This window comes from Pelodiscus sinensis, chromosome 25, assembly GCF_049634645.1.
Source record: "Pelodiscus sinensis isolate JC-2024 chromosome 25, ASM4963464v1, whole genome shotgun sequence".
Classification (NCBI taxonomy): domain Eukaryota; kingdom Metazoa; phylum Chordata; order Testudines; family Trionychidae; genus Pelodiscus; species Pelodiscus sinensis.
Genome location: NC_134735.1, coordinates 10,886,416 through 10,896,477, shown reverse-complemented (window position 1 = coordinate 10,896,477; position 10,062 = coordinate 10,886,416). Strand labels below are relative to the sequence as shown.

General features: G+C 54.1%; 1 protein-coding gene across 1 annotated transcript; it reads left to right on the top strand.

The window, feature by feature from the left end:
* The first annotated feature begins 3,320 nt into the window (after positions 1-3,320).
* POU3F1 (POU class 3 homeobox 1) lies at positions 3,321-8,060 on the top strand. The gene is made up of 2 exons (XM_075908633.1): positions 3,321-4,966; positions 7,332-8,060. Exon 1 carries the CDS (start codon positions 3,340-3,342, stop codon positions 4,561-4,563), a length of 1,224 nt encoding a protein of 407 aa, XP_075764748.1. The 5' UTR covers positions 3,321-3,339; the 3' UTR covers positions 4,564-4,966; positions 7,332-8,060.
* The last annotated feature ends 2,002 nt before the right edge of the window (positions 8,061-10,062 follow it).

The following is a 10,062-nucleotide window of genomic DNA, read 5'->3' as shown; positions in this document are numbered from 1 at the left end:
ATAGTGGAAGAAAATTGGCACAACCATATATACCAAAGGAGACAATAAAAAAATGAACACATATGAAAAGGACAAATCAAATTTCAGAACAGAAGGGGACATTTACCTCCCCTCCCATCCCCCTTCTGTTCTGAAATTTGATTTGTCCTTGTGTTCATTTTTTTGATTGTATCCTTTGTTATATATGGTTGTGCCAATTTTCTTCCACTATTTGATATGAGGAAGTGGGTCTGGCTCACGAAAGCTCAGCACCTAATAAATCATCTTGTTAGTCTTTTAAGTGCTACATAGTCCTGTTTTTTGTTTCACATATACATCATGTGTCGCTTCCTTTTTCAATGTCCCCTCTGACAGCACAAGGGCTACCTTATGACTTCCTGCTGCTGCCCATCACTAGTAGCTGGGCCTTTTCTGTACAGAGCACTGAAGTGATGGCAAGATTTCTTAGTCTTACTAAGTTTCCAGCTCTCCCATCTTTTCAGATTATTTAAAAAAAACAATCAACTCTGCTGGGAGTAGAATTTCTGGGCTGTAGTTTTTAGGGTGTGATGGTCATTGCACAAGTGAGAAAGCAAAACTGATTTTATAATTTTAATTCTTTTATAAATTGCTGGGCATGTTTTCTCCTACACAGATAGCTTTTCATAGAAGTGTCCCGTGCAAATATTCAAAATTCAAGCTTCAAAAAATTCAACCATGATAGGCTACTTACAGAAGTCATATGGACTTGTTGCTCTCTCTTGATTGGACTATTGTACCTCATAGAGAGCCTTGGCTGTGAATTTGTTACTGCAACGAACCAAGCAGTTCAAGATTCCATCCCGTTGACAAGTCTAACTTGACATTCATTTTTCACAAGTGCTGGTAAAACTGGAGCCCCTGAATGTCCACAAACAAGGGTCATGAATACAGGCATCTTAGTGACCCTGTGCTTTTCACTTGCAATGGATTCGAGCAGATCTGGCCAGGTCCCTGCCAGTTGCTGCGATTAGGATTACAGCCACAATTTGCACCTCTCCCCAGAACCGCTCTCCGCCTGAGAGCAGGGAAAGGTTCCAGAGCAGTGACTGGGGAAGCCGCTCCAGCCTCCTGCACTGCAGACACCCCTCTCCAGCAAGGCGCGGGAGAGACGCGCGGAAGCACGAGTCCCTGGAAGGAGCCGGCAGGGGGCGGGGCGGTGCCAGAGGCTGCGAGTACCGGGCACTTTCTCCGCCAAACCCACCGCAGCATCCGCGGAGCTACAGCCCCGTCGGGCGTCCCCAGGCCGCGCCGGGGCTCAGCAGCGCTGAGCCTGGGGCCCGGCGGACCAGTGCCAGGCTCTGCCGCCGCCCCGGGAGCACCCCGGGTCCCGCTGAGAGGGACGGTGGGTTCATTACCCCCGCTCTGGGCGCTGTTCCCCGGGCTGTGTCCGCACCGAGAGCTGGAGCAGCTGGATGGAGCCCCTCGGGGAGGCTGTCTCCAGGCTCAGCCGGGCCCTGGCTGGAGCCGCGGGCGGGGGAGACGGGGAGATTCCTCCCTCAATCTGAGCCCTCAGTCCGGCCCGGGCTGTACAGACTGGTCCCTGTCCGCCCCGCCGGGCTATAGGGACCCGTCCTTGCCCCGCCAGGCCCTGCGTATCCGCCCCTCTCGGCCCGCTGTGCCGTATAGGCTTTGTAGTGAGCAGCCCGCTGCGAACACAGGTGCTGATAGTGGGAGGGGCTTGCACCCCAGACAAAGCTGCAATTGAGTGCAATGGCTCGCAGCCCCCCATTCCCATTGCTCTACCCCCCGCCGCTCCCCCCCCCCCATACACACACCCCAGTGCCCCGCGCCCGGCTCCCCTACTCCCATTAGCGCCACCAGCCGCGGGCTGTAGGACCCGCCCGCTCCGGCGCTGCCCCGCGCTGGCTGCCTGACCCCGCGGGAACAGATTTCAGCCACGGAGCCGGGAGGGGTTGGATGGCAAAGTTCCGGGCAGGCGGGGCCACCTGCTCCCGGCCAGCCCCGAGGCAGACCCAGCGCCCGCTCAGTCGGGGCGCAGCAGGGGAGCGGAGCCCGAGCTTGTTCCAGCCGGGAGGCGCTTTCGCAAGGCAGGGACCCGCTTTCCTTGGGACCGACCGGCGGGATCCCTCCTGCGGAGTTGAAGCCGCCGAGAGGCCGAGCTCGGAAGGCTGCAGCCTGAGGCCGCTCCGCCGGGCAGCGAGGCCATCTCCTGACCCTGGCTACTGCCGGGCGAGGCGCAGCAGGTGCCGCTTTGGGCAAGCGGGGGAGGCCGGGAGTTCCACAGGGGCCTTCCATGGGGCTCTGGGCGCATAGACCCCCTCTCCCTGGCAACCGACAGCGTCCTGGGGCGATGCCCCTGCGCCACACACGCCCCAGGCCTCACAAAAGGCAGCATCTGGCCACTTTAAGCAGCGTTGCAGCCGGCCCCGGCCAGACCTCGCTGGCTGAGCACGCCCCTTCGGGTGGCTGCAGCGGGGGCAGCTGGGCCAAAGCCCCCAGGGCATTCGCCCTGCCCGTGCTCCCTGCTGGGCTGCGGGCAGCTGGCTTGCCCGCCCCCCTCCTCCAGCTGAGGTTTGCTCGCCGCTGCCCGCCAGTGCCCAGAGAACATCTCTATGGCATAGAGACCTCTGCCCGCCCCTTCCCGGGAAGGGAACTCCCGGCCCGCTGGAGGCCGGTGCACCTGCGCAGGGCTGCTGGTAGGCGAGTCTACTACATGCGGAGCCCTGCGCGCTTGGAGCGCGCCGAACCGAGGGGCAGAAGCAGCCTCGAGCGTCTGGCTCCCCTGGGGCCGGGCACCCGGCAGGGGGGCCGGGGCCGCTGGGAGCAGAGAGCGCTGCTTCGGCCGAGTTATGGGGATGCTGGACCCGCATCCAGCCTGCCCCGGAGCGAGTGGCTGCGACGGGGCCTCCGGACCTCGGGGTCCGTTAAGGCTCCTCGCTCCGTCCTTCGCCTGCCAGCCCCGCCAAGGGAGCAGGGATCTCCCCTTCGCCCGGCCTGGGGTCGGGACAAAGTGAGTCTGCAGCCTCCCCGCTCTCCTCCGCACGGGCCGGAACCCCGGCCAGGCCGTGCCCCCAGGCACTCGCCGGAGCGGCGCAGCCCCGCAGCAGGTGCCCCCCAAACCCCCTCCCCACGTGGCGAATTGCAAACCGGCATGAATGAACCGCCACCCGCCAATCACAGCCCGTCCCGCTGCCGAGAGCACGCGGGCTCCCCGGCCCAAGCGCATCCCCCGGCCAATCCCTGGGAGCCGCCCGTTCCCAGTCCTCCAATCGGGGAGGGAGGCGTGAGGAAGTTCCCCGCGCCGGGGGCACCCTATGAAGGCGAGGAGCCGGCTGCCAGTCCCGGCCAGCGGAGCCAATGGGGCGCGGGGGGGAGTGGCCGGGAGCCCGGCACCCACCGGCGCCCTGCAGCCTGGCTCTAAAGCGCAGCGCTCCGCCAAGTGCCCTCAGTGAGCACGGGGGAGCCATGGCCGCCACAGCTCAGTACCTGCCCCGCAGCAGCCCCCTGCTGCACCCCGACTCGGACCGCATGCACCAGGGCACCACCTACCGCGAGGTGCAGAAGATGATGCACCACGAGTACCTGCAGGGCTTGGCCAGCGGCTCCGGCCACCCCATGAGCCTCAGCCACCCCCAGTGGCTGCCCAGCGCCGGCTCCGACTGGGGCAGCGGCTCCCACCTGGGCCAGGCCGAGCATGGCAAGGGCAGCGTGCAAGGGGCAGGCCGGGAGGAGCTGCCCGGCGCCTTCCACCCCCGTTCGCACCTGGTGCACCAGCAGGCGCCCGGCAGCCACGCCTGGGCGCAGGGCGGCGGGCACCACCTGGCGCCCATGTCCCCCACGTCCGGCAGCCACCAGCCGCTGCTCTACTCGCAGCCTGCCTACACCAACCTCAACGGCATGCTGGGCCCCCCGGCGCCGGGGCTGCACCACGGCCTGCGGGACCCCCTGGGGCACGAGGAGGCGGCCGGGCTGCACGAGCCGCCGCTGGAGGCCTCGCCGCAGCACCTGGGCCACCCGCCGGAGCACTCGGACGAGGACGCGCCCAGCTCCGACGACCTGGAGCAGTTCGCCAAGCAGTTCAAGCAGCGGCGCATCAAGCTGGGCTTCACCCAGGCGGACGTGGGGCTGGCGCTGGGCACCTTGTACGGCAACGTCTTCTCGCAAACCACCATCTGCCGCTTCGAGGCGCTGCAGCTCAGCTTCAAGAACATGTGCAAGCTCAAGCCCCTGCTCAACAAATGGCTGGAGGAGACCGACTCCAGCACAGGCAGCCCGGCCAACCTGGACAAGATCGCGGCGCAGGGCCGCAAGCGCAAGAAGCGCACCTCCATCGAGGTGGGCGTGAAGGGCGCCCTGGAGAACCACTTCCTCAAGTGCCCCAAGCCCTCGGCCCACGAGATCACCTCGCTGGCGGACAGTCTGCAGCTGGAGAAGGAGGTGGTGCGGGTCTGGTTCTGCAACCGGCGGCAGAAGGAGAAGCGCATGACGCCGGCCGGCGGCCCGCACCCGCCCATGGAGGATGTTTACGCACAGGCGGACACCTCGCCGCTGCACCACGCGCTACAGGGCTCCGTGCAGTGACTGGGCGGCGGGGCCGGGGGCTGAGCGCGCCGGGCAGGGTCCGCGCTGGAGTTTACAGTGGGGGGCCCAGGAGCCAGGGACTGCGGGGGAAGCCCCGGCTGGGGCAGAAGGGGCCGCGCCCGGCCCCCGCCAGGTATCGGACACCCGCCGAGCGGTCCCTTCCAGCCCCTCCGGCTCGAAGTCGCGCTCGGGACTTTTTTTCGGTTTCGGGCCCTGGGATGCAGAGACTCGCCTGGCGGCGCGTGGGAGACGCTCCTTAATTTATTCCTCAGACTGGTTCGCAATTGAATTTGTCTCTAATTTAACTCGCTGTATTTATTTGACTTCCAAAAAAAAAAAAAAATACCGCGCGCTCCAGAGCCCCGCGGCTCTGCAAACGCCGCGAGAGGAGAACTAGCCAAAGGTTTGAGATCTAATTTATTCTTCGTTTGCTCCCCTGTCACTGACACTGTCTGCTGGGGCGGGGGGGGGGGCTTCAGGCCGGGATGGGGGGGCGGGACCTGGTGCCAAAGCTCCCCGTCTCAGCCTCCCCCCCTACTGCCGGGGGGGCTGCCTGCGCCCTCCCGTGCCCTGCAGGGGGGCGCTGCCGGCCCCAGACCGCCCTCCAGAGGGACACGAGCACCCTCGTGTCCCCCAAATCCCTGTGCGGGACGCTAGGGAGCCGCGGGGGTGGGGAGTTGCGGTAACTTGCCAGCCCGGCTGTAAATATGTGAGATATGTACACACGTGTCCGCCGCTCCGGATCCCCGCTCCTTCCTCGCCCCAGCCGGTTTTTTACACGGACTGATTCCGAGAGGCTATTTTAATATTGTTTCCCCTCCCGTTTCTATTTATTGCTCGCCGCCTCCCCGGGGGCAGGTTCGGCTCCGTTCGCTCGGCAGCGCCTGGGTTCGGGTTTGGGGGTCTGGTTTCCTACTCGCAGAACACTCTGTAGCCCGCGCCAGTTCCGTTTCTATTTATGTTGATAGTCGATATTTTATTACGTGCATAAACCATTCCCCCAGGAACCGGTGTCGTGTCTTCTTTGCGGGCGGCGCGGCCCCGGCCCGAGATGCTGGCGTGGGGTTAGGGGCGCTGGGCTGGGTACAGCCCAGCAGGGAGGCAGCCCGGGGGAGGCAGGGGAGTGCCTGGCCCTAGCCGGCAGGACTCCCTCTTGTCCTGCAGCCCAGTCAGGTGGAGATGCCCGCGGCTCCAGTCTGGGCAAAATCGGCTCCGTCGCTGCAGCTGCTCTGACTTTTTTATTGTTTTTTCATCCCGGTGGAAAGTTGGAGGCGAGTTTGCAAGGGCCGTGCCCAGCGCCTCGCCTGGCTCTGCCAGTCTGTTCGTAGCAGCAAGGGCGCCCGGGGGTGAGCCTGGGGCTGCAATTGCTCAAAGGCAAATCAACCCCACTGGGGCGCAGAGCGGGGCGCTTGGCAAGTGTCTAAACCTGTAGGGGAGAGACTTAATCCTAAACCCGGATTTCAGGTGTTTCTTTCTGGGGCAAGGGGATGTGACACTTTTGAGATTCAGAATCCATGTTGACTGGCTGCCTAGTTCTAAAATCATCCCCCCCCCCCCTTATGAATGAAGTTATAGGCAAAGTTTTGCCAAAATCTCTCTCCATTCTGCGGTGTGTGTAACTTGCTAGTGATGCTACAGCCGCTGCGGGAACAAATATAAACCCAAGACCTTTAAACAAATGTATGGCAGCTCTGAAACTTAGAAGGGTCTTGGGAAGAGATGAGCTGTCCCTACAGGGAATCTCAGGAAAAAAGTATAAATACTGTACTGCAATATACATTGCATGCCCCCAGTTTAGGGAAAACAATCTGGTCTAATTTGTTCTTCATAAACTGCATTTTTCAGTTCCATTTCTATATTCCAAAGGTTTCCTGATACAAAAGGTAGAATTTTTTTCTTAAAAGGTGTGTATTATAATTGCCTTCCACATCATATTTGCTATCAGTGCTGTCAGAGAGGTACAGAAACAGCCAAAGGCATGTGTTACCCAAGACAGGGAAAACTGTTTTTGTTTTAAATGGCTATTTTGGTAATGTACATTTTACCTGAAAAAGGAGACAAAAATCCTGTTTACTTTTCGTTTATCATAGACTTATATCGGAACATAAAATGTTATTAATTTATTTTAGAGTTCAAAGACCTGTGATTTCATTTTCAAATTCAGCGTTCTAATTTTTTGTTTTAAGTTATTGTCTTTGTTTTCAGATAACTCAAAGATGTGAAAAATCTATTACTCATGTTTACATTTGTCACAAATACAGTTCATCAACATTCAGTATTCCTGTTAATTACACTTCTGGGAAACTCCATCTTTGTGGCTTAGGCATTTATATTGTGTGTCTGCGAACACTTATGTACACACATGCAGAGCTTTAAAATTTATAACACTGATGAAACAGCATAAATTGTATTGCAGTGCTACGCTTATCCATTAAGATTCATATGCCTTTTTTGGAATATGGAATATAAGCAGAAAATGTTTTTAAAATATTTTTTTCACCTTATATTACAGAAAATAATAAATATGCAACAATGTAATATACAAAAATTCCATTTTAGCACTTAAACTGTGCTCTTATAGTTTTGATTCCATCAGATCCTTGTATATAGTGTCATATCCTAACATTTATGCCTATTCCAGGGTCTAGAGAATACTTAAATTATTTCAGTCTCAGTATATGTAGAAGAATTAACTTGTTTAAAGTCTGCTTTCTCTTGGAATTTGTGTGGAAAAGTCACATAAGTGGATTTTTTTTTTACTTTCACAGATCTTTTGTTTCCAGCAGCATTTGTATGTTGAGAGAACTTTTGAAGCCTGTCTGTGGAACTCATACACTGGAGAAATGTTTAATCGCGTAAAGAGGGTAAAATGTCAGATACTTAATTTTAATTTGCTAGAAAACTTCCTACCTACAGTCTATAATGTTTGACATATTGCGAACATTGCTACTTGACTCTGGAAGCATTTTGTGAAACAGCGGGCATAAAAGGAATTTTTGTTGACAATCGGGAATTGCTGTATGCCAGTTCGCAGATTTTTTAAAAAAAATTTTAGGTATGAATAATGCAGTTTGCACCCAACATGAAATTTTCTTTTTCTACAGAAATCTTCTGCTTGGTTTTATTGTATTTTTGTGCCTTCAGTGTTTAGTTTACAGTAACAAGCCTGTTTGTGACATTTGCCTGAGCACTAATGCATTTGAGAACAAATTATCCTATTTTCTCTGTCACTTTCCAAAATGTAGTTTTTGTATATTGGCTAATGCAAGGGGTATTGATAGCTACAGCTTTCCAACTCTTTGCAGCTGTTTTGAATTTTTTTAATTTAAAAAAGTCACGATGGTGGCTGATGATCAGACTAAATATCCTGTTTAATACCCATAAGTTAGCTCACCAGAAAATGGGTTCACTTTTACAGTACAAATAATGCGGTCTTCTGCAGTGTTTGCTAGTTTAATAAATCCTTTATAGCAACACAATAATACAAAAGATTGATTTTTTTTAAACAACACATATAATTAATAAAGCATTTTGTCAGCTCTCGTTACATGCTCCTGTACTTAATTTCTTTCTGCTTATGTGACCATTTCACAAAAATGCAGACACTTGCAGCTCAGCAACATGAAAACAGGATGTAGAATTTAAAAAAGTTTTGAGTGTGTGTTTATAAAATTTATCATTTGCTGAGCTGGTGCGATGGATTGGATTCCACACACTCATCAGAAATAAAATAACAGTAATTAAAAATATTTTAAACCAGGTTATCCAAAATACATCATGCAATTATGGAAACATTTCCAAATTTCAATTCATTTTACAGCTTCTATTTTTTTCTCTGATTCACCCCCACACACTTGCTTTTACTTTTGGTGTCTTAATGCTGAGGCCATTTTTAGAAATCTTTTGTTTCATCTAGCTTCTTGTTTGTTTTAAATCCTAAAGCAAAAAAGGGAAATGAGTAAAAGAGAGAGAGAAATTCCAGTGTGCGGCATACAGGAAATCTTTCCCATTTGCATGTAGGGGTTGATAGTACAGAATTATAAGCCAATGTCTCTGTGTAGCAGGAGTCTTTCTTCTTTTAACAAGCCTGTGTAGCAAACAATATTGCATTGCTGTTTAAAAAAGAGGGGGCAGTTTTCACATTGCATTCCCATAATGGATAAGATGTGAACAGAGTTCTGCTGGGGACGAACACCCTTGGGTTGTTTAGTTTGTCAGAATGTATCAGGCGCTTGCAGCCCGCTGCACAGTGCTCTCATGCTATTGCGCAGCAAAAATAAGACACTTTATTTGTGCAATTCTATAATGTTCAGCCCTTTTCAAAACCAAATACCCCAGGGTTTGCCTCGATCAGAAGAACAGGCCGGGAGTAAATCACAATTAGAGTGTTGGGGGATTTTGGGGGAGGTTTTAACCTCAAGCCAGAGTGTTAATACCATTCAGTCCGATACACGGACATAATGCAGGGAAGGAGGGGGAGGTAGTTTTCATAGGTAAGAAAAAGTACAATGGTAAGAACGTGGTCCTGTACCAACAGGTGTAAAGGGAACTTAGTCTACGCCCACAGGCTGTGATGGGGCCACTGTCTATGTGCCCAGAAAATGGGAGGTGTTTCCATTGCACCCGCTTTCAAACTCTGTTCTAGTCTACACAGGATTGCGTGGCACTGGCATGAGTGGTGTGGGGCAGGCAGTCGCACCCCCTGGCTTGGAATAGTAACCAACACCAAATACGAGGGTTCTCTGGTTTCCATCAGCAAATTGTCCTGGCACCTCTGGTGCTCATCAGCATCCATGTCAGGCTTTTAATTAACAAGAAACTATGTTAGGAGGAATTCCCCAGTACCCCAAGGAAATAGTCCTTGAGTTGTTTGGTTTCAGAGGAGTAAAGGCCTAACTTGTCTTGCTCACAGGAGTAACCCCAGGGGGTGACATCCAGACTAATGGGGCTCTCTACATCTGGGGGGGGGGGGGGAGTGTAAAATCCAGCCATTCATCCAGGGGCTGAAGTCGTAGTCACAACACCTTAGTGCTACTTGCCGTCTGGGAAAGTTGAAGCCCAGTTGAGTATGCCCCCTGATTCCCTGTCAGCAGCCCACCACTTCCTCAGCTTTGGTGCTGCCCAGTGCAGTCCTGCAGGGTGCCCAATGAGCCAGGAGGTAACCTCGAGCTCATGTCTGAGCCGCTGATTATGTGGTGGGGGGGCCAGTGGTTCCCAAAAGCCTGTGCCCTGGGTACTGGTGACCAGATATTTCCAAGAGCGCAACACGCTCTGTTCTCTGAGGCAGGGGTGTTCAGCAACAGCAATGCTTGTGTTCTCATCTGCCTTGAATAAGGGGGGAATCTGAGGGTGACCGTGGTTGCTTTGCCCTCCTGCCTGTCTAGCCAAAGGGCAGGAGGCATCAAGAACAGCATCTGATTTGGGATTCCTGTCCAAGACTGTTATGGCAGCCACCTGCATAGAGAGGAAAACCTTGTCTGTGAGGAATAAACCTGCCCT